Source organism: Polyodon spathula, chromosome 58 (genome assembly GCF_017654505.1).
Source record: "Polyodon spathula isolate WHYD16114869_AA chromosome 58, ASM1765450v1, whole genome shotgun sequence".
Lineage (NCBI taxonomy): Eukaryota > Metazoa > Chordata > Actinopteri > Acipenseriformes > Polyodontidae > Polyodon > Polyodon spathula.
In genome coordinates, this window is record NC_054591.1 from 76,501 (window position 1) to 101,500 (window position 25,000).

At 39.0% G+C, this 25,000-nt stretch overlaps 1 protein-coding gene across 1 annotated transcript in view; it reads left to right on the top strand.

The window, feature by feature from the left end:
- Window positions 1-357: 357 nt before the first annotated feature.
- Window positions 358-25,000, top strand: part of LOC121307703 (probable E3 ubiquitin-protein ligase HECTD4) — a 58,534-nt gene continuing 33,891 nt past the window's right edge. Inside the window, exons 1-11 of the mRNA XM_041239957.1 lie at window positions 358-984; window positions 7,188-7,705; window positions 15,403-15,492; window positions 16,631-16,761; window positions 19,362-19,470; window positions 19,939-20,077; window positions 21,837-22,007; window positions 22,293-22,485; window positions 23,717-23,875; window positions 24,328-24,441; window positions 24,728-24,868. Of these exons, the coding sequence (XP_041095891.1) occupies window positions 838-984; window positions 7,188-7,705; window positions 15,403-15,492; window positions 16,631-16,761; window positions 19,362-19,470; window positions 19,939-20,077; window positions 21,837-22,007; window positions 22,293-22,485; window positions 23,717-23,875; window positions 24,328-24,441; window positions 24,728-24,868 (1,912 nt within the window). The 5' untranslated portion in view covers window positions 358-837. The remainder of the gene's footprint in view (window positions 985-7,187; window positions 7,706-15,402; window positions 15,493-16,630; window positions 16,762-19,361; window positions 19,471-19,938; window positions 20,078-21,836; window positions 22,008-22,292; window positions 22,486-23,716; window positions 23,876-24,327; window positions 24,442-24,727; window positions 24,869-25,000) is intronic.

A 25,000-nucleotide genomic window follows, 5' to 3' on the forward strand; every position in this document is an offset into this window, starting at 1 on the left:
ACAGTATATCTATACATTTACGCAACTGTTCTGCACTACTAGCGAGCAGCCTGAGCAGTAGAGCAAATATATGTAATATTATTATTTCATTGAAATCTTGTTTATGGGTAAGGGCCCATATATATATATATCTATATCATATATATATATAATTTATATATTATATTCTATAATATATAAAATATATATATATTTTCTTACATGAATTGCACTGTTATATTTTACTTTTGGGTTAATAAGCAGTATAGATATTTTTTACACGGCACATTTGCAAATAAGCGCTGCTAATTTATCAAGCGATCCTTCAATTGCTTGTGTTTGTATTTGAACGCGCTGTGCATTTTGGGAGCGGTCGGTCTTCCAACATGGCCTCTCGCTGAGAGCAGCGGGGCTTCCATTATCTGATCGACCGCTGTCAACGGGCGAGAGAGCGTCTCCAGGCAGGCTTATTCTGTTTGAACCTCTGTATGAAATTGTACGAGAGCGACCCTGGTCATAAACCAGAAATTATAACACATTTTTAAAATACAGAGTCACACCCACTGTATAAGAAAGAAGAATCCAAGAAGAGGCGAAAGAGAGAGAGAGAGAAGAGGGGGAGAGAAGGGAGAGCTCAGCTCAGTAACCTGCAGTGTCGACGCTCCTTTCCAGGGCGGCGTTCACAGATAAATATTGGTGTTTTTTATTTATCATTGACAGCATAATAGGTGTGTAGCTAGTCTAGTAGTGGGGGCCGTTGTAGTTTTTTTTTTATTTTTTTTTACGAGCTGCCTCGTTGTTCTAGGCGTTTTATTTATTAATGTTCGACCTGTCTGGTGTTTTTTTCGGGGGAGAGAGATGGGCTCGCCGGCTGTGGACTCGTCTCAGTGGCTGTCGGTGAAGGAGGAGACGATTTTCCTTCATGACGGGCTGATTCGTGTCACCGACCTGGCCGAGCTTCCCAGCGAGATCGGGGTCTCGGAACCGGGGGACACTGAACAGGAGGTGAGTCAGAATGTGGCAAAACGTTATTAAAACTGTTTAACTTGAGTGGGATTCGTGTATATTCGACTTCATCCAGGATGGTGCTCGTTTTGATTTCACTCAAAAACAGAATACCGTACATTCTGTTTATTTGCAAATTATGTTAAGTGGCCTTACGCTACAGTATGTTATTAGCTTGCTGGGGGCTTTCGTGAATTACGTTAGTTTCTGTTGCACAAAACTGTGGCAACCCCCATATTTTCCCGGTGTGGCCAAGCCCAGGCCTGCAGCTGCAGGTCCAATGTGACCTGTGAATGTAGACCCCTGACCTCCGCCCAAATGCATCAGCTGGGCAGTCCACAGTCATGTATTGTGTTCATCTGCAAACAGAACGGCCAGAAGCAGTGTGGCACTAAAACAGGTCAGCCACGGTCAAACCTGCAGCATTTGTGGGTTGAAACTAATTTCGTGACGACTGTTTGCTTATTCGGTTGTTTAGCCGCCTGTGCACAATACATTAGATAGAAAAGGGACAGTAGTTTGTTTACATCTCAGCAAGATCATTTTAGTGGGCGTGCACTTGTTGTTATTTGTTAGTAATGTTGGGATAGAAATAAGGCTCCTGTTGCATATCAATTTCACCCTTTCCAGGTTTTACTATGAGCTTGATTGGCCACAGTGTATAGGAAACCGGCTGAGGTTGTCTTTTAAACTCGTAGTGAAACCAGGAATGGATCAAACCACTATGCAATGGGAGTCTTATTTCCCCATGTAGTTTTTAAAATTGCATGGGGATACTGCATTGTTATTTATCCTGACATGTGATAGGGCACATTTACTGTGCTGTTAATGTTAAACCTGGAGATGGACGATGCCTTTGCTGGATTTTGCAGCATGTTTATTTTAATGTATTGTCTGAATTAAAGTGGATGCTGTAATCTGTTAAATATTTTACTGCTGTTCTGCTGCTATGTAGTACCTAATTAATAAAATTAAGTAATTCTTTATGTCCTGTAGTGAATCTTAATCTTTGTATTAGCTGTGACAGGTAATCATGTTTTTACAGAAGTACATTATAGTTATGTCATACTTTTTTAGTAGCACAAATTGGGTCCTATGTGTTAAAACAACATTTTTAAAGGATCCTCTTTGCAGTAAATCTTCTTGACAAATTCAATATCTCTTCCAACAAACTTTGTTAGCCACATCTATGCTAACTGTTTAAATTTTCAATCTTTTTCTTTAATGTAAAATACAATTCTGTTAACTTGTATCTTTTAAACTGTAATGTAATGTTATAGTTTAATTTTTAAAACAAAAAACAGCCTTTTGTGTGCACTGGAAATAAATGCACATTTAGGTCCTGGTTGCTACAAAACCTGGACCAGTATTTTCCAGTAAGTTGGACCAGAGTTTGAAAGGTGTGGTAGCAGAGTAAAGAAGCTCATGAGATGTTTTACAGTTATTGGATAGTGAGAGGGTACAGAGCAGGTGGAGAGTGACCTTTTTCTGTTCTCGTATGTTGTGAGCCTGTCTCCTGTCCCACTTTAACACATCTATTTGATTTACCAAGCGTCATCATGCTGTTAATGGAATTGAGATACCTAACTGTGTGGAGCAAAGTGGGAGTGCTGTGATGAAGCCAGACAGTTCCTATTTTTTTATTTCGTCATTTCAAATTCCTACAGCACCTAGTGTAAATTCATTCAAGGGTTTTGTTATATTCAAGATTGTGCCGAAACTAGTTTGCAGTTTTGTCAGCCTCATGGTCTTGGTTAATTAACATTTTGTCAATTCAAGCAGCAAAAAAGGAGGTGATGTTGAGTACATACACCATCATTTTAAAACCTACTCGCCACTACTACAGCCACCTGTTTTAAACGTTACAGATCTGTGTTTGCCTGGAAATATAAACTTGTCTTGAGTACTTAGAGGTCTGCAGTGCGTTGTGTTTGCGATAAATGGCGCAAATGCAAAAAATAGTACTCCTGTAACTTGGTTATTTACTTGCTGTTCTCGTTGTGTGTGTGTACGCATATTTCCAGTACTTGATTTTGACACAATACATTTTGTTTCTATTGCTTTCACTATCTCAATTTGAATTATGGTTCACAGTGTGTGAAGGTGAATCACTTTTTACTCGCAGATTTTCAGTGAAAACGGTTTGGTTCAACCATCGCTCTATTGACAGTGTTATGGTCGTTGTTTGCTATTGTTTGTGAAGCTATTAATAATGGCATCAATGTGTTTTGAGAAGGATTTGACAAGTGACTTGATAGTGTAAAGTATTGCTTGCCTGTTTTTAGTTGCAGTGTTGCAGTGCATAAGGTGATGGCCTGACATGTTCGTTAGTTAGTGTGCCAACAGGTGCAAGTCAGTGAATCAGAGATAGATCTCATTGTCCTATAGTAATTAAACAACTAAGTAAAACTGTTCACTGAGCTTTATCGCACAAATAAATTGCATTTAATGTATTAAACTGATGTGTAGTTACTCATGATACTGGGGTTGGGTTCTTTCACAGCCTAGAACAGTTTCATGAATCTCAAACTGTATTTTATTCATAAAGACTCTTTGAAAAAAACAATTTAATGTGAGTTAAAGAAGAGAGTTGAGAAAAGAGCTCATTAACTTATCTATAAAAAAAAAAAGAAAGAAAAAAAATCCTCATTTGGGTAATTAAGATTTTAAAAAATGATGTTCTGTTAGACACAATTACAGTACTGTAGATACGTGTTTAGATTCTTGATTTGTACTGTGTGGCTTTTGTTGAAGGTTTATATTTCCATTACAAATTATAAAATTCTGTATTTACTGTGCAAGCTTTTACAGTGCGAATTCCAACACAAGTTTTACATATCTAAATCCTTACTCTGTATTATTGTACTTGTTTTATTTCAAAGTTTACATTGATTTTCATATACAGCATTCAGTTGTTTTACAGTGATCTACGATGCCTACTGTAAATGATAAAAAGTTTAGAAAAAAAATGAAAACCAGTTCAAGATCCTCTTAAACATGGCCGTTTCTAATTTTTATTTTTGTTTACCATTTAATCATTTAAACCTTTTATAGCCTTTCACTAAGCAACGTTTTGTTAAGCACTTTATAATGAAACAAATTCACGTGTGTTTTGTGTGGGAGAGAGGCTTCAATTTTGGAAGGGAAAGGCAGTGGTTGGGTTAAATGCTGCTGGTAAAGCAATTTACTGGAATTATGCACTTTAATTTTAATGCTATACCATTTCTTTACATGCACGTAGAACTACATCCTGTTTAATTCATGAGCAGTGAGCTGTACATTTAGATCAACCTCCTGGGTGGGTGTTTTCTGTAGAACCTCCCCTCGGTTGTCCTGCAGACGCATCTCATAAATGCAGTCAGGGTTCCCCCCCCCCATTCAGTGCCAGCCAACCCCTAGCAGTTCAAAAAGATAACCCTGTACATTTACTAGTACTTAGTGAGCTTCAGTGACTCTGCTGAAAGAGGAAAGGTCATTTGGCTGTAATCAGTGGCTGGCTCTTGAGCCGTTTACTCTATGACTGACTCGTAGAGCTTCGCAATCTTTTGATGAAGGGTATTAAGGCTGGATAATGTGCAGTTTTTGTAGAAACCTTTTTCCTTTTTTATTGTTTATGATGGCTCTTAACAACTCCTTGGTCATCTGTATGGCTATCTCAGCCCAAAACCTTGGTCATCTCTGAGGTAGGGTAGTTGCAAATTAAGGACGGATCTGTACAAATGATGCTGAGCAATTTCTTAAGCAAGCCTACTCTATAGCAGTTGCCCATAAATTGTACAGTGCTTTTGGAAATTGATTGTCTCCAATAGAGCTGCCAAATAGATCTAAGCTGCAAAACATGAGCTGTTGACTCGTGCTGCACAAACCGATGTATTAGATTATTCTGATTGAGCTTTCTACAGAAATCCACTGCTGACAATCAGGTCAGGGTCATTGGTGTTGATTGGGCTAATTTACCATTCCAGGTGAAACAAGTGAAGATGATTGCTGCTTTTCTTTGACTCTGTAGAGAACAGCACCCCACACAAATTCAAGCAGCTGTTGTTTCACTTGTTTCACTTGGAATTGCAAATGACCCCGATCAACATCTATGAACCTCATCTGTGGAGAGCCTGATTCGAATAAGTGGTTCATGCAGCACTACTGTTTACCATTGGGTAGAGCTGTCAAAGGTTTAAAGGGGAAAACAAGGTTCACAGATTGTGGGTGAACTTTGCACTAGGAGGGTATTTGATGCTTAAAACTATGTTGAGGCTTTTTTTGACTTACCATTTGGTTTCAAATGGGTGGGCATTGCTTTAATCTCACACCTTTACTGTTCACAACCAAATGATAAGCACAAGAGGTGTTTGAGAGCCGGATATACGGTTATACTCCAGTAGAAAAAAGCTTGAGAGACGCATCCTGGAGACAACCCAAAAATATAATGCGTTGCTGGAGTCGGAATAGAAGTGATTTGATTGGGATATTGCATTTGGGAAGGTCTTATTGATATGATGATTCACATTCTCTTATTACAGGGTTGCAGATAGCGCTGCATCACTAGCTGCTGACTGGCAGTGTGGCAAATTCATTAGCTAGGTTCTGCTTTAAGCAAGGGATTTTTCATTGCCACATTTTTTTTAATTTTTTACTGTAAATGGCACAGCTTTCATTAATTTATTATACCGTATAACATTGCTTACTACTTGTTATTCCTTGAGGACAGTGAAATGCATCATCATGTAACTGAATTGACAAAGCATTCTTGAGATGGTGACACAGCCTATGTTTCCGTTGTGCTGTACAGGAAGACAATGCAACTGATGATGAAAAGACAGGATGACATTGTGAGCTTAATTCAGTACATTAGTCCACTGCACTATATGGTCTTGTTGCCGTCTCTTTGCCTACATATACTGCTTGCTTTGCAATAACTGAAGGCAGCAGCAGCTTTTCCTGGTCAGTCCCTGGGGGTAAGGGTTCTTAACATTAGTCTGAGCAAGGATAGTTCTACCACAGCCTTCTATCTGCTTAGACGGGACTAGTTGCCCCTCCCCTACGGTATGGTGTTGAGCTTAATTATAAACCGTATCGAGTGATGGTCAGACCTCTATACAGGTTACTAGCCCCAACTTTCCTGTAGGAGTTAGACACTAACCGTTTAGGAATAGTAACATATCCTTCCAGAAAAAATGTAGTCTTGTCACATTTAAATCGGTGCCGTCCTCGCTGCTCATGAAGGGCCTGCACTTGAATTGACTGTGTTATGGGCAGTGCATTTTAGCCACGTCCTTTTTCTGCTGTTGATACTGCTAGCCATTTTTGAGTATATTTTTAGAACAGGTTAATTAATCATTTAGCAGTAATTAGAAATTCTCACCAGGAATCCAATCAAGTAAATAAGTCAGTTATATAACTTGGCTTTGAAGAATGCTTACTACAAAACCAAGGTGGATTTTCCAACTGCTCCAGCTCTTAAAGTAGGGATGTTAATATAGTATCATGTATGCCCCTCTGCTGTACATTTGTAAATCAAAGTCTTTCTTGAAAGCATTGTTTCCATCAGAAAATGTAAAGAGTGCTACAGCTCTGATAAAAGCTATTGGCATGGAACTCAAATGAAAGCCAATGAAAATAGATGTGCTGAATTTTCTAATGGGTGTTTTAAAAGCCCAACAAGCCTTGGGCACAGAATAATCAATAACTAAACATCAGTTAAGTGCAGATGTTATGTAACATTTATTTGGTTAAATATGAGCTATATCAGAGATTGTTTACAGCCACTGCACTGCATAGGCCCTAAAATGGATTGTTTGTCGGCCGGGTACCGTAATATTCTGTTTTTAGAAATAGTGACCGAATAGTGGGACTGGTTCATGTTGCATTTGGTGTTTGGGCAGATCTGCTTTAAGATTATATTGGAGACTGGAATGAGAGACAGGAATCATGCTGCATATAAAATCATTATCAACCAAAAAAAGAAAAAACATTGAAAAGCACCTGCTGATTTGATGTCATGACAGCATGGCACACTGGCCTGTATTTTCCACTGTGAACAACTTACAAATGCGGAACATTTGCCCACAGTAGACAATCCGGTCCATTAACTTGATTATTTGTCTGCGGTATGTATCAATGTAGTTAGTACAGTATGGTCATTTTGTATGTTAGCTGTCTTGCATGCACGATAGCAACAATAATATTTCAAACTTCCCTTTCAGATTTTGACATTCGAGACCAAGAACCCCACAGAACTCGCCGAGCGGCTGCGCACGGTGTGTGGTAACCAGAGCAACGCCTACGCGCGGCTTCTGGAGTACCGCCTGAATGCGCTGCGCGGGCTGTGGAATGCGCAGAGACAGCTGGCCCTGGAGGAGCAACAGGAGCGGGACAGCTCGGGGGACGAGGAGACGATGGCCCTGCTCAAACGGCAGGGCCTCCTGCAGCAGCCTGAGCAGGCCCCCTTCACCTCCCGCATGGGGCTGCTGCTCATCTTCCCACTCATCCAGTCCCAGTCGCGCACCGACCCAGCCCTCTGCAACATCACTGCCGAGGTGCTGCTCGCCTGCCTCCGCGACTGCCAGCCCCTGAGCCTCACCAAAGAGCCCGCGGACTGCCTCAACGGCCTGGAGTCCCTGCTCTGCTCCTGGCTTGAAGACCACACCAGCTCCGGGGAGCACATCCCGCAGAAGCAAAAAGAGAATGCAGCGGCGGCACTCGTTGCCCTGGCCTGCGCAAGGTGAGGATGTTCAATGAGAGTATGTTGGCAGAGTATGTTGCCTATTAGTGAGACCATAAAGCTGCTATTATACAAATACAATTTGTTTTGATTTGAGTTTAAGTCAAAGTGAATGGTAAGGCTGATCAGACTTGTTGAGTTCAGTTGTTCAATATTGTTGAGTATTGATTTTGATTGCTTATCTTTTGATGGTCTTATCTGGTACTTGCAGGTTGACAGTACACTGAACTTCCTTTCTAGCTTTTATATTAGTAATTGGATCACATGCAAATCATCATCCCAAGATGTATTTGGAAGGTGCTGCCTTTGTGTACATTGTGTTGACCTTTTTGAGTTAATGAAGTATGGATGTGGGTTTCTGCTGAGGGACTACAGTGTTTAAACACAGCGTGTTCAGTAGTGTGCAAATTAAGTTGCATTTGCTTTGTCGGCACACATGCAGTGATCCCACAGTAAATGTTAAAAATGGATACCATTTGTAATGATAGTGTCCCAGCTGGCATAGAAAAATCTGTTTCTAGACCTGCTGCTGTGAGATGGAAAAAAAACTTTTACCGTCAAATTGATGGGCGCCATTCATTAACAGGTGTTTAGTGTTATGTTATGCTGCATTCTGCCACCCCATAGTACCTAAGCATGTAGACATTCCAGCGGCATTCATTTTCAATTTCATGCAGGCTACGGTTAAAGCAGTACCATTCTGTCAATCTCTGCTCTTCACGCAACAGTAATAAACTCCTAGTTAACTGGTAGACAGCCCATCCTGTGACAGACCAGTAGAACAGTTTGAGTAGGCCCCGTTTGTGTTGCAGCATTTTCTCTGGATTCCGTTACTGGGAAGCAAAGCTGCTGTTTTCAAAACTCCAGCAGCTCCACCACTCCCTCGCCCCACTGCTTGAGCACCCTTGCTCAGTCATGGCAGCCAATACTGGCTGGATTAACAGTAAATTGGTTCAAAGTTGAATGCTTCCTTTCTTAATGTGTTTGGGGCTTCAGTGAGATGAAGCAGTGTTCTGAATGTGTGGTGTGGTGTGGTGTGGTGTGTTGTGTTGTGCCCCCCCCCCCCCCAAAAAGGTAATGTGCCTTTTTTGAGACTGCTGAGTTGGCGTACCAGCCAGGCAATCAGTCTTCTTCTAATAGATTTTTTGTTTTGTTTTATGCCCTCTTGGGTGATGTAAGTAATGAAAGGAGGTATTGAGTAAATGACCTGCTGTTTCGAGGGACACTGTGCTTTCCCAGTGCTAGAACCAGTAGCAATGGGTTTTCCTTCCTCTCTGTTTGATTATACATACTACTGGTAAAAATTATCTACAGTCGTGGTCTACTTTATTAAACCAGCTTATCATTTGGAATAGTCTGTGACCCTTTAAGTCATCTAGTAGCTATGTTGCTGCAGTGCAGCTGATATAAGACACTGCAGTAGATTAGTCACACCAAGCCAAGCTTGCACAGAAAGCATGATGCTCAGCTGCTAATGGTCAAGTTCCTATGAAACAAAGGTAATGTACAGTGCTTCCAGTGAAAGTTATCCATATAGTTTTTGTTTTTCCTAATGGGATTTGTGCACAGGTCACAGTTCCACCATCCCTCCTACCAATTGTTTTAATTGCAGACAGAAATACACCGAAGAGACTCATGCACTTCGTCAGGTCATATTTTAATGATCTAACCTGTGGTGGTATTTAGATCTGCCACTGTTTAGAATGTGTTGCTTCTGTCCTGCAACAGTCACTTGAAGGAGGCAGGGAAGCTGATCCCATTTACTTTTTACCTTTCTCTTCTGAGAGCATCTCAGCATTAATCTTCACTTTAAGCCATCTCAGCACTGTGTATTGATGAGGATCCTAATAATAATTTTAAAGCTGTGTGATTTTTCTTCAGAGCTTCTAAGCTGCTGCTAACTAACTGTACATTTACAAGCTAAACCAGTCTAAACACTAAATGCTACTAGTTTGGCTTGTCTGATCACAGCAGTTGGATACTAATGCTAGCACTGTTACAGGGTGTGAACCTTGAAATCTAAGTGCACGTGTTGACTTAATGTATGCTGCATGTTGACATTTTGTGAACACCAAACCTTTTTTTGTAGTAAGTCTCTTGCTAGTTTATACTACCTATTCATTGGTTGCAAAATCAGAGTCATGTTTATAAGAAATTTTATTGTACATAACTAATGTAGGTCTTGCATAACTAAACTGCTATCCTAGGGTGCATAATTGCATGCACTTTGAATATTACATTGCATTTATCTTCCTAATTATTGCTGATTTTAATAGGTCACTGGTTCTAAAGTAGAATGCAATGAATCCCTGACAGAGATTGTCTGAATTATTTATTATTTGTGCTAACTTTGAACATGACTTGTGCTGAACTAGCCTGATACTCACAAGGATCAAACAGGGGTGGAATGTAATTTTCCTCAAGCAGGGATTCTTGAGAATCTGCGCTATCTATAGAACACTCCAGCTATTGCAATTACCTTGGTGGGTATGCATGCTATGGTTTATTCTGTGCATAGGAAGACACCCACATAATTGCTCCGTTTGGATTAGATATTGGTTTTTTGGGCGGGAAGGCAGTGACTAGACGTGAAGATTATGCTAGAAATTTGAGGTATCATACTACAGTAAATGCACTCCTTACTCAGTCTTAGTAAAGGGATTGTCCAAACAATAATAAGCCTCCTCAAGTCTGTTGGTATTAATAATAATAATAATAACAATAATATTTTGTTTTAAACCTCTGATTCATGCCACTTGATCATTTTAGCAAAGTAATGAAAATCAGACCTTGGTAACATTCCAGGTTTTCAAGCAGTGCCTAGAATGTGTTTTTTAAATCTGCACTTCTTTCCAGTGCGCATAAAATAGCACTGGCAGGCTCGGAGGCACTAGATCATCTTTGGTAATTATTCAGACCACAGTGCAGTGCTGCCATGCACTTCCAACTTTTGGAGACCTGATAGTGAAGTTAAAATGGAGTTGTCTCCCAGTCGTAATTTAATTTACAAAATGTTATAGTTCCACCCCCCCTGATTGCCAGACCCCTCTCCGGGGGATACCCAGGGACAAAGGGCAGGGAATTGCACTGCTGTCTCTTTAAAGAGCCTGCATAGAAACATCACATCAAGTAGAGGCATATGGTGCTCTGAATGTTGAGGCCAGCTGCATGGCTGTCAAGTTGTCAAAAACAGAAATTCCTCTTTTGTCTTCTTTTTTAGAAGCACTAGCTATTGTTGCACAGAACTATCCAGCCCAGTGGCTAATTTTTCTGAATAGAGTCTTTACATAGAATTGTTTACAGCACAGGTTATGTACTGTGTAAACCATATCCATGAGCATGTGCACAGGCTATGAAAAGTGCTGCTGCAGTGAACAGCACAGATTTGAACCACCCATGTTTTATACAGTGCATTTAATAAATAAGGATCATTTTTTAAAACCCCTTTTAATAAAAAAAAAACAGCATTCATATTCCAACAAGAAAAAAATAAATGGATAGGTGGTCCCCAGGAATTTTTCTAAAGAGCATTTAAGCAAGTCGAGTGAGTTTCTCAGGTAATGTTCTGTAATTCTGTGTTGGACTGGCTCTATATCTTCCTGCGTACCAAGGCCACAGTACTGTAACAACCAGTGCTTTTAGATGATGGTTGGCTTCTATCTCTTTGGGGTAAACCAAGCATAGGCAACTCCAGTCCTCAAGTGACGCTTAATAGTCCAGGGTTTTGCCCAGTCACAAACTGCAACAAAATAACCAAAATCAGACCAAATGCTGAGATACAGTGCTAGCTTTGCTGTTGTATTCTATGGTTTTCTATGTCATGTTTGATTTATGGGTATTGTACAATAATAAAATACCCACTGGCTGTACTGTATCTATTCTGACCACATTATATATGGAACGTGCAATCAACATTCCTCATGGTCTTTTTACATTTTCTTATTTACTTCAGCACCATGCAGATCATTCTAATGGGGGTGCTCTGCAGTCCTTCAGTGTGCCAAAGAGAGCTCTTTGTTTCTGTTCACATAAACACCAGTGTCTAGTTATTTTTATCTTGCTCTGGCCTGAGGTCTAATGAGCAATTTCGCGTATGTACAGTCCATTCGTTTTCTGTGTGTCTGGTAGGGTACTGGGAGGCATGACAGAGCCAGATGTTCCCTATCGCAGGCACTGGCTCATTAGTGGTCCCTTGTCTGCAAGAACCTTTGGAAGGTAGAAAAGTGGAGAAATAATATCTCCTTTATTTTAATTTAGTTGTCTTCTAACTAGACAGAGGCAACAATGTGTCACGATAGCGGAGCAGCTGAAGCTTTGTTTTTGACAAAGTATGGAGAAAAAAAAGGTTGTCTGCATTAAAAGCCACACTGTACTGATCTTGCCTAGAAGATTTTGAACAGGGCAGTAGAGACATATTATATCAACGTGAATTGGAGAAAATAGTACTGGATCACAACAGCTGTGGTTTGTCACTTTTTTTTTATTATTCCAAAATTTGGTTACAGCCCCACTACTTTCATGAGCTTTTAAAGTGAAGCTGTCTGTTTACAGGAATAATTATTTTTGGTTTTTGGCAGGCTCATAGGGCCTTATGAACTGTGTGCAGGCAGTTAAACTAAACTACTGCTCAGAAAGTTGGAAGTACAAAAGTAAGATCCACATTCATGGTAAATGCAAGAACAAGAAAAAAAAAAAAAAAAAAAAAAAAAACCTTGGTGTTTCCGTCTTAAAAAAAACTAGCTGTTTTTCCCTGTAGCACGGAAACGTAATTAAGCAGATCCTAGCCCAATAGAATTTTCATCACAATCAACGTTTGCCCTGTGATTTTTCCGTTTAGGCAGAGTTGTGCCAAGCAGGGTAGCTTTGATAATGGTGGTCTTCTCTTTCTGCTTTGAAACGAAAGGGTTTCAATAGCAATACAGCCTGGCCTAGTTTCCTAGACTGAAGAGCCTTTGGTGTGCTTGTCTTGGTTGCAGCTTTCACAATTAACTGGGACTTGGTGATTAATTGGCCACCAAAATGGTTGTAAAGGTTGTTGGCTGATTTTACAATTTTATTTAATTTTTTGAATATGATTATCAGTTTTTGCTTTGATTCCAGCTTTGCTATTACCTCTTTGTAATTGGTATTAAAAGAAACTTACTGAAATCTTAGACAAAATTTGACAACAAATCTTCGTAGTTTTCTGATTATGGTACTCTTGAATATAATTTTTTTTTTTTAAAGCCATTTACAGTTATTATGGTTCATTTTATTTTACAGTATTGAATCCACTAAATGATGATTTTATATGTGTAGCTTTTGTGTAACTTATGGCTAAAAGTTTTGCTGTTAAATAAATAAATACATAAATAAAAGCACACAGCAGTTAGTGACAAAGCACACATTTTTTTTTAAAAAGGAAAAAAAGTTTGCCTGGGCTTATTAACCCTAACGCTATTTGATATTTTTTGCTAAAAACAGTGCATTAAAAACTTTGCAATTTATTTAATTAAATGTTTGGACTGTGAATCTCCTGCTTACAGTAAAAGTAAAACAACTTTTTTTCTATGTAATCCTGTTTGAAACTGCAAAGGCTTGCTAATGACATCTAAATGAAGGATTTGATAGTAAACGAGTTTCCTAGCTGAATGTGTAGAGGCCAGATTATAAAAAGAATAGCTCAGTTCAATCAGACTGTGAAATTGCATTTTAATTTGAATAGTCAAGCAAAAAGACCAGTGGCAACTGAACCAGGGTTACTAATGGGGTTCAGAGTGAGCTGAGCTAAAAACACCTTTCAAAAAGCAAGATATTTTAATGACCTGTTACATAAACTACAGTGTGTGTGTTCTAGCCCCTGCGTGCCCTACCAGAAATGTGCTTGAAACGTGCTACAATTCCATGGCTGGCTCATGGGTTTTACACAAGCTATTGCTCACAATAAAAAATATAAGGGATCTTTTAAGTTATTTAAGGCTTGTTTTCAAACCACTCTGCCTGTTTTGATGATGCTACCAAATGCATCGTCGCTGCCAGCTTTGGGGGACAAATACATATTGTTTTAGAAAAGTTGCCCTTTTACAGTGAACCTGTTCTGTCCAGATCTGTTGAGTTGCTGGACACCTTCTGGTGTATCTGGGAAGTGCCGTCTCTAAATAACCCTCTAAGTGGTCCTAATGTAAATGTGATCACTCAGATAAAAATCCCATGAGTGGCAAACCGTGACACATCAGCAATCCAATTGTTCTCCTAACCCTTTAAAGACATTTAGAATGTGTTTTTATTTATTTATTTTGTAAATAAATCCATATTTGATTGTAGACTGCTTCTTGTTGTTCTATATATATATTTAGATTTGCCCACTGTTCCACCACAAAACAAAATATTTTATATTGAAGTGGCACTCTTGGTTGTACTGAATTGCACTGTTCGTGTGTGTTTACACAATGTGTAATTGGGATTTAATGTGGGTGTTCATTTCTGTACAGTTTTTGGGTGGAGACTTCTCTGCTCTAAGTTGTGTAAATTGGGAGTCTGGTTTCTGGTGGAAATGTAGGGCTACTGATCTTGCAGAATTGTGCATTTTGGGAATGGAAATTTGCAGTGTTGTCCTTTTCTCCTCTGAACTTTTGTTTTGCACTACACCCAGCCAAATTGAGTTAATTCATCATGTGACTTCAGTCACATGTGTCTCTGCTGAAACACAACATGCGACTGCAACAACAAAGAAAGAAAAAATGCAATGTTTCAGTAAAAGAGCTGAAACATTTTCTCATTATCTAAATGAGAGGATGGTGGGATACTGTCATTCAACTGATCATGTACGAGTCAATACCTTTTAAAGATCATATTGCCAGTCGTAAACACACAGAGCACAAGAAAGCAAAAAAAGTGGCAACAAAAAATGGTAAAGCACTGCATTCTTCTGTGCTGAAAAACTTAGACCTGAGTTACTGCACTCAAGGCAGGGCTTTCCCTGAAGCAAGTAAGAAAGTAAGCTGAATTAATTGTGTGTATCATTGTTTACTGTATTTCTTTCAAAGCTTCCTTCATTTAATACAGCTATAATTAGCAGTGTTAAACCAAGACCATTTCTTAATTAAATTATATTATCTGGTGATGAAGAAGCAATCTCAACGCTATTTTTTTGGTTATACATTCCTTGAAGGAAATTTATCGTTTTACTGTCTAAAGGATGTAGTCACTACACACAGAGGCTGTTGCATAGGCATTCTGTCTGGAGCCACACCTCTTGTTAACCCTTTTCAAATAGCATGGCAGAATTAGCAAAGAAACACTTGGGAGGATATAATGGGTTTGATACTGTGTGTGACAGAACAATCTTCTAAATGCATCTAAAGCACTGTTTTCAAGCATAAGCTTCAGCCAAGGAAATCCTTCCCTCCAAATCCTTTTTACTTGTGTGGTAGGAATCCAGTTTGTCAAAAGCCTACCAGGCAAAAACAGCTACTGTACAGTAAGTGGCAGCTGCTTGTCATAAATCGTCCATTACTGTCTGTATAATGTAATCAGCAAAGACACTTAAAATCAGAATGGCAGCATTTATTTAACGAGAGGGAGGACAGTAATTTTTTAGTGGCCAATGTAATTTTTGAAACCCATTGTGCTGAGGAAAGAGGCAGGAAATGGCTGAACATTCCTGGAGATTGTGATGTTTAAATGTAGTTAACATTTCTTTTTTTTTTGTGTTTCAGGGGGTCGTTAAAAACCCTAATTCACACAGTACACCTGCTTCAGAAACAGACTGATTTGGGGTATTTGCCTGTTGCCGATGTACTCTACAAGTAAGTAATTGGTTGCACAGTACTGTGAGCCACTCGAGTTTTCAACACACAGTGAGCTTGTTTTAAATATGCCTGATTTTGTTCTGAATTCTGTGGTTGGTCTTGTTAATCTCAGCTGTGACTGATTTAGCTCATACTGTAGTACAAAAGGACTGTTTCAAAGCAAGCTATGTAGTTAGGAAATTGTATTTAAGTCCCTGATTTTTACACTACACTGTGATTCAGTTTCTTTAAGGACAAGAAAGTGTTTTTTGTGTGATAATATGCCTGAATCTAAATTCGCAATTGTATAAATGACATAACGGCCAACTGACTGACTTATTGACTAAGTGAATAAAAGGATCAACTAATCGGTAAATTAATAAATAGGATGGTAAAGCTGTTCAAATACTTGACTATCTAGGGCCTTTGGTTTTAAAACCTGGGTGGTGCTTTTGAACCAAACTGGACAACCAACATGCATATTCACCTAGCTGCATTGCCTGACGTTCTTTGAAATACATAACACAATTCAGTCACACAGACCACCTTTCTAGTGATCTGAAGAATCACTGTGCACAGGGATAAGTCACATGACAAGTTCACTGATGGTCAAAGGGAAAAGTGTGCACCATGGAGTAATGAAACTAGGCTGGCATCAACAGCAGACCATGGGGGGATTCTTATCAAAGCATGTCTACAGGTGCTAAATGTAACCTCAAAAGTGCCACTCATGTTGCAAGGTGTCAATCGGTATTACTTTTGAATCATTTTATTAGTATAAGTAACACTTTCAATAAAATGGTTAGTTTGAATAATTTAGGTAAACCCTATTGTCCAGTTGTAGATATTGTATTTTGAACACAATACTTGGAAACTACCTTTATGGAATGAAAACAAGAAACTTGCAGAGATGGCTAAAGTATGAACGATTTTGTAAAGTAACACCAAAGAGCTATATAGTCAAACGTCTATAACTATTTAACACAAAATAGTGCTGAACTTACAAATACTGTTTTTCAAATAAAATGAAGCTATTACTTTTGTTTTAGTATTTCTTGATATAGTAGTTAATGTAACATGTATGAGGTATGGTTGTGATGTGTGCTGGTTCTGACAGTGTGCGATTTTTTTCTTTTTTTTCCTCTTGCTCTCCCAGGTTATTGGTGTTGGAAGGTGGACCCGGGTCCCCGTCCTGCTTGCTGGGGGGCAAACACATGGTGTCCTGGGGCTTTGAGGACATGCTGCCAGTACCTGACAACAGCAGCGGTGCCGGCAGTGACAGCAAAGGTAGGGTGTTTACATGGGTCAGTCCCATATTGTGCAATGCACACTCCTTGGTCTTCTATTTACTTTCACATCATAGATGGCTGTTGAAATGTTTGTCAGATTAACTTTAACAAAATATCCGCATGTCTGCCCAAACATCCTGAACTCCTATGGGAGTACTATATAAGAATCATACGAAGCACACAAATCAGTAACGCTGTTTGAGGGAAATGATTGTGGAGCCTTATTGGTTGAGATCAAGTGAACTCCTCATTTATGTGTTTAGTTGTGATACATCAAAGTATTACAGTTCATTATAATGATTCTGCTAAATAATCAACAATAAGCTAGTTCACAAATGAACCACAGTGCTATCAGTTAGAGCTGTTAAATACATTTTCTTGCGTTTTGAATATAGTGTTATTTCACGATTGAATAATTCATTTAACTGATTACACTGTGTAACAAATTATTTTTATTTATTTTTTGTTCCTGGGTAGTAAGTGTTATTTCTTAATTGCTTATGCCTCAGAAGTATAGAAAATGGCTATTATTCCCCACAAACTTTGCTTTTGTGACCAGGACAGTGATATTTCAAAATATCACTATTTCCAATGGGAAAATGGGCAAATGTGTCTTTTTGTTCACATAAAGTCAGAAAAAAACAACATATGAATCCAAATTAACATGTATTTATACTAAAGTAATACAAAGATGACTACAAAAGATTTAGAAATGAGTAGTTTTTCGAGATTTACAATTATACTGTATTTACAGTATAATTGTAAATCTCGAAAAACTACTCACTTTTGAGGCATAAGCAATTAGGAAATAACACTTATTACCCAGGAACAAAAATTGTGTTACATAGTGTTATTGATCTCTTATGAGTTTACCGTTAGTGCTGTTACTTTGTATTGAACCACAGCTGTTAACAGACTGAAGTAATTGCAGATGTAACAATGTGTGTTACTATGCTTCCTTTGTTATGAATGTGATTTGTGTTGGCAGGTTTTCAATATATACATTTTTTTATTTAGATTGTTTTTCCTTGATGACAAGTGATGTCAGACTGCTGTGCAATTACATTTCCCGTAAAGACAGTATAGAAGTTTCCAGTTATTGATAAAACAAATAACATAAACGCTATTGTGCTCCTAAAAAAATCTTGAATGGCCTGAGCAGATCGACTTCTGCCACTTGATTACAGAGGGATACAGGGAGTCACAGGTTTAGCTGTCCTAGTATACATTTACTATTACATTATTTATTGAATAACTCTCATATACTCCCATATACTAAAAACAAATGTAATTGTGATATTCTATATCAGGGATGGAAATAAAACTCCCCTTGCCGATAGCCCTTTGGTTTGCAGTGCTAGAGAAAGGACAGGGCTTGGATTGAAGTTCTGGAAAGCTGTCAAAGAAATAGTTCAGGCTCTTCTGACCCTGCTGATATATTTGTCAGCAAGTAAAATAAATAAATAAATAAATAATACAGTAAATAAGCTAGACAACGACTACCTTTTTGTATCAATGGAAGGACTATTATTATTGTGGGAGAGAAAGTTGTGTCTGTTAAACTACCTTTGGGGAATGTAAACAGTTTGGGCTGTTTTGGGTCTTCTCAAAGCCTGGCTCGCCCGATCTAGCCAATTTCAAATCAATTAGAGCTACCGACTCTAGAAATCTGTGGTGTCTGGAGTTGAAATCTCAGCTGCTATGTTGCGGTGGGTGTCACATGCACGTTGTAACATTGGATTAAAACAGCAGCACCACTCCACATCTGTGTTAAATTTATATTAGGATTACTGTTTGTATTGTTTGCTGTGTAAGTGTGTGTGATTGCAGGCAGCTGTAATGCCGATGCATTTTAAAGCCTTACTCACTCCAATCGATTAACTCCCGAGAGAGACGGATGCTAAAAGTCTCCAGTTATACAATCCCAGGTATCTCGTTGCAGGAGCATCTGAGCGGCTAATTTTTCTAAAACTGAGACATTGATTTTGTTTAATAAAAATCAGAACAAATGTTATTTCTAAAGCAATGCATCAGAGTGTGTCGAGCAGCAGAGGGAAAGAAATACTGTAAAAGAGTATGATCCGCATGCATGGGGTTTGGACAATAACAAATGCCTGCAGACACTGCCATTAGGGTGCATAGCCACCATGGGCAGCCAGGATGGCACTGGCTCAAAGTGACCAGGGTTCTAGGTGTTGAAATAACAATTTGTAATACTTGAATTTGTCCTTTACACCAGTGTTTCCCAACCCTGTTCCAGGCGGCACACTGTGTCTGCTGGTTTTCTTTCCAACACAGCGCTCAATTGCTTAATTGAACCCTTCATTGAACAAATAAAGTGATTAACTGGGCATTTTCCTGTTATTTTCAAGCTCTTTGTTTGTTGATACGGTTCAGTTAAGCAATTGAGCGCTGCGTTGGAATGAAAACCAGCATCATAGAGCTGGACTGTACAGTAAGTGCAATGTGACACAAATTAAGCACTGCTTAGGGCCCTCCGTGCCTAATTGGTAGAATTTGAGAAATTTAAGGGAGAATTGAAACTGAAGTTGAGGATTTGTATAAAGTTGAATTCACAGTTGTGCTTTTGTTTTGCAGACACAGATTTAGGGCGTTCTCTTGGTACAGATGGATGTTATCTCTATACCACAAACTCATTTGGAAAGGGAATCAGCAAGCTTGGCTCAGGACTGCATGGGACCTTACGGTAATACCGATTTTATGTACTTGACACACTTCTTAAAAAAAATAAATAAATAAATAAATGCATAAAAAAAGTAGTGGTAGTTCATTTATTCTATAAAACATCCATGTGTTGATTTATTTGCATTATTGTTATAATCATTTACCCTTTCAGAGTTATTGCAGTTACATTATTCCTCTAATCGTTTAAACGGTTGAATAACAGCAAAAAGTCTACAAGAAACTGGCTATCCTGTGGATGCTTTATTGAAATGTTGGTAATTGCACCTGTGGGTTGATCTGTAGGTTGTGGAAAGCTCCCAATAGGAAATATTGCAGGACTTGATAAGGTGCAAAATAATTTATTCTAGCCTGCTTGAGTTTGTGTTCAGTTTGACCCTCTGTAACAGACTCCTAATGTTTTTCGGTGCTAGGCTGTGTTGGGAGTCCTTGCTGATCTGTGTAATTGTGCATTGTCTTGTCTTTTCTTTAGTGGTTTTGTGTACTGCCGTAATGAAGAGCTGGAAGCTGGTTGGGTTTCCTTTAGCAACTGCAGACTCCTTCACAGGCCTGTCTCCTTTGATAACAAACCTCATTACCTTTTCCAGGTCATCGACCAGTTCACCCTCCAGGTAACGGATATACAGAGTCAAGTATTAAATGAAGTCATTGTTGAATCCGTTGCATTGAGCAATTAGATACGTTAATTGCCTTATGAATCAGTAGAGCATATGGATATGCCAGCTCTCTAATATTTGTATGTCTACAGGCAACTTGTCTTGCTGTTTACTGTAGAGCTCAGTCTGTATTGTAAGTGCATTGGGAGCTCACAACATTGTTTAACTACTGTAACACAGCTTCATAAACCTTTTGTTATACTGCCCTCTAGACATCTGAAATAACCTAGTTTAGTCCAGCCACTGGTTCACTGAACAGCCTGGCTAATTCCCACTGAAATTCAAATAAAAAGAAATGCTTCGTATTCAGTACGTTTGCACATTGCTTCTTCTCGTGGCTTTGTACGGTTACAAAATTATAGAAGATTCTACCTGCAATGTAATTGATTTGAAAACCTTATTTTAACGCAGCAAAATCCAGACTGAAATGAGCATGCTGTCAATAAATATGTAATCAGATTACCCTTGGAATTTCCTGGCTGCTTGAAGCCTTCTTTTTTTAGTAGCGCTGAAGAAGGGTTGCTATTAATAATAGATTAGCAGTGTCATACTGGAAATAAGATTTTAATTTTTCAGGTATTTTTCACTTGATGTTTTCTGTGATTTAATAGTCTTAATTTAACTCAACTTTTTTGAAAGGAGAAAAATACAAATTATTTGTACAAAGCTGAGAGAATCAATTTGATTGTGTTGAAGAAACCTTGAAGTTTGTAATTGCTTAGTGGTTTGGTTTTAGTTTTTGTGAAATTAACATTTATTTTTACTCCTTAGAGTAAAATAATAATATTAAAACTTTATTTTATATAGTGCCCTTAAAAGCAATAGTCTCAGAGCGCTTCACAGAACAAAGATAAATACAACCAAAACAATAACACGTAGAAAAAAGGAAAGAGTCATATAAATGCCTTTCTAAAAAAGTAAGTTTTTAAGCTAGATTTAAAAACAGTCAAAGTTGCTGAATCCCTGATCTCTAACTGAATAGAGTTCCACAGTTTGGTGGCATAGCAGCAGAAGACCCTGTCGCCCATAGAGCGCAGGCGAGCAGAAGGGACACACAACAGTCTAAGATTGGTGGAATGGAGTTTGTGAGTGGGTGTGTAAAAGGCTAAAAGATCTGGCAAATAAAACGGAGCCAGCCCATGGAGAACCTTTTAGGTCAACAGAAGGATTTTAAAATCCACTCAAAACCTAACAGGCAGCCAATGCAAGGCCTCCAACACAGGTGTAATGCGATACTTGTCTGTTGAAAGTAATGTTGTGAGAGAAAAAAAAAAAAAAATCAGTTTAAGCTTCCTTTGGTACATCACGCATTACATTTCATCATGCATTAAAATAAATTAACAGAGGAAGTATTGAACTTCTTTAGGGATTTCAGAGTAGTTTGTTTACACAAAGACGGAAGTTGGTCACAGAAGCATTTACTGGAAATGGAAACTATATTGTTTTTATTATGATGAATAAATGAGCATCTTTAAACAGACTGATTTCGATCATCTTAAAAATTGAAAAAAGAAATGTGAATGGATTTCTGTAGTACTCCCACTCTTGCACATACTGCAAGTCAGGGGTTCCCAAACTTTCTTGGCTCATGGCCCCCAGCAGCCCCCCGAACCCCAAGATTGAGAACCCCTGCCGTAGGTAAAGATTGAATCGTTTACAAGGGCTCATTGCGATTTCATTTATATTCATGCTCATCTTATCCTATCTCTGTCAGGTGTGCCAGATTGTCCCCATGCCAGTGAACCACTTTCCTGTTGGCAGCAGCATGACCACAGTCCATCTCTGCTCTGATGGCTCCTACGTCTACTGGATCTGGTCTCCGGCAAGCCTGAATGAAAAAACACCAAAAGGACACTCTGTGTTTATGGATGTCTTTCAAATAACAGTATGTGCAATATGTTATATTGAGATTGACTCAAATATACTTTAGTTTGAGGTTATTCACTCGTTCTGCTGTATCGCCACTCCTTATTAAGATAATCAAATAATGTAGGGTGTTTTATTACTGCCTGACTTGTATGACATATGTATAACTCTGGGTTTAAGCAAGTGACTAGGCTGTGGTTTACCAATTTAGGTAAACCACTGTCATACCATCAACACAGGAGGTTTTAGGGCTATTAAAGTTCTGATTTTATTTTCAAAAATACAAATCTCTTTTCTTCTGTAGACGCAGAATGGTGTCTGTGCGGCAGTCCCGCTCCATGAGCGCATCATTCTGATGAGAAAAGAGGGGGAGTCGTCCAAGTGTCTGAACGAGCTGCTTCTGAGCCGCATGTCCCGTTTCAGAGCCTCCCACTCCGCCACACTGGCTGCGCTCACAGGGTCCGCAATCACCAACACACTCAAGGAGGACCAGTCAGGTAGGGGGCAGCTTAGCCACGCTCACTTCACAAACAACACATTCAGTTCTGTTCAGATGCCTGTGCTTTCCTTAATGACCTCTGCAGGGAATGGAATTCAATAAAATGAAAAGGATCATCCATCATCATCATCATCATCGTCATTGTTGTTGTAGAAACAGTAGATCTTTCATTTTGTAACCAAGCTTAATGGATGTAGCTATATCTCCGTTAAGCCATTTTCATTCGGACACCAGTGGTAACTATTAAATTCCTTTGAAACGTTGTATACTTTGCTATATTGGCAAAGCTGGAACTACGGATGATTATGTGCTATATATAATTTAAAAGTATGCCTGTCTTTGACAGCAAGTAAGAGTGAAGCTAGGGATGGAGTTGTAGGTTTTAAGAAGTATTTGTTATATGTTAATAACATATGCTTGGTTTCATGCAAGCCCACTTCTAAGGAAGTCACTGTGGGTGATTAACAAAATATTTGTAGGATAAGAGCCAGGATCGAGCACTGGATTCTGGGATAAGCCTAACCTATCTGCAGGTGTTAACTACTAACTAGGCACAGAGTGTAAAAAAGCTAATAACAGGGAGATTCTTAAATTTGAGACACAACCTTTTTGTAAATACATACTATTTATATGCTTTTTAAATATTAGTTTGTAATTACAGGTGTTAGGTTGTAATGTAGAATAGACCTGATCCATCTATTAGCTGGAATTTAACCAGATGAACAGTATATTGTTTACATGGTATCTGAGAGGAGTATCCCTTTCTCCACTGAAAGGATAAATCGTTCATTCAGCATGCTGGTTTTAAAATGACTGTAATCCGTAGTGCTGACCTTACTACTTTTGAAAAAAGTACTGCGTTTAAATCATTTCACTTATCATTTATCTTTAATAATCCGAATGATTGCATTGCTACCTGAGTATTACCCTAGTGACCTGAACTATTTGTTGTGCTGCTTCATAAAATCTAGGGGACATTAGTACTGTAAACCTGCCGCAAGGCCTTACTCTGAAAAAGTAAATTAAAATGCAGTGATTTGAGACTAGATAATTGTATGAGGAAGGTGATCCTCCCCAACTCATCCAAGGGTAATCAAATGAGCCAAGATAATCAAATGTGTAAAGATCATTTCATTAAAAAATGTCTGGCTAGCGCTCTAGCTGCTCCTTTGTTGTAAAGTAAGCATTTCGATGACTCTCCTGATTTTAATATTTCATTTCTCCAGCAGTCAACACAAGCTGTGGAATACCCCTGAAGACTCTGCGCAGGACCCCGATGTACACCTGCGGAACGTACCTGGTCATGCTGGTGTCACCTCCAGGGGTATCGGGGAGCTCCGCCACACGCTCACTGTTTGGGGGTGCCAGTGGCTTGTCATCTCTGAAAAGTTAGTGAGTCTATTTAGGGGGGAAATCAGTGAACCTGGGAAAGGGAAGTAAAGGGCACACATGGATGTTATTTGACAAGCATTTTGTGTTTAAAACTGTTGTGCCATGTGCTTTGAAGACGGAGGAATATTGGTAAAACATGGATTGGTGCTTATCAAGAGGGTTGGCGTGATGAACAAGAAAATGGTGTCAGCAGTATGCAAGATAAGGCCCTGTACTGTGAAGGAAAAATCCATTTGTTTGTGTACATCATTTTTAATATGGGGTTTAAGCTTTGTTTTTATATTTTAAGTAATTGCTTTATTCTATTTGTTCCTGTTCAAGTATAAATTCATTTGATAAAATGTCTGTGTGCGGTGACCTTCACTAATTAAGTAAAAGTCACTGAATTAATTTATTCTATATAAATGGGTGCTGTAGAGTCCTCTAACGATGTACTATCTCCCTTCAGTCCTGGCCTCTAGCCTGGTGTTTAACATTTCTGATGGACAGTTCATGAGCCGCGCTGACCTTATGGATGCCACTGGGAGTTCTCTGGGCCGGGGTGCTGTGGTTCCCGGACTTGGTAAGGCATGGAATCTGCAGATGAAGATGTCATAAAACTAATCCCCTCTCTCCTACATTAGGCAGAACATTAATCCAACCCTGCACAAAAATACATTTTTGCCAGACTAATTTGTTGCACCAGTGTGCAGCTTTCGAACGCTGTTTTTACGCAAGCAGTTTCTGTAGAATGCAAACGTTAATGTAAGCTCAACGCCAACCTTTAAGGCAATGATGGATTTTGATCAAGGTCAGCACACGCACACAAAGCATTTTCTTATTTGTGCTTCTGTATTGCCACTCTGCAGGTGCCTGCTATGATTCCATGAACAACCTGATCTGGACGTGTTCGAATGACTATATGGATCAATGGTGTAACCCAGGAAACCAGGCTTTCCACCATATCTGCAGGCGACTGGGCGTCAGCCACATCATCACAGAACCACAAGGTGACCTAGAAGGGATTGCTTAGTAATTTATTTTCCTCCCAGTCACTTTATAATGCAGTAGAAAGGCTTCTGCCAGCCAAATCTTTTACTCAAGGCCATAAACTCTATAGAATGAATTTACAGAACCCATTT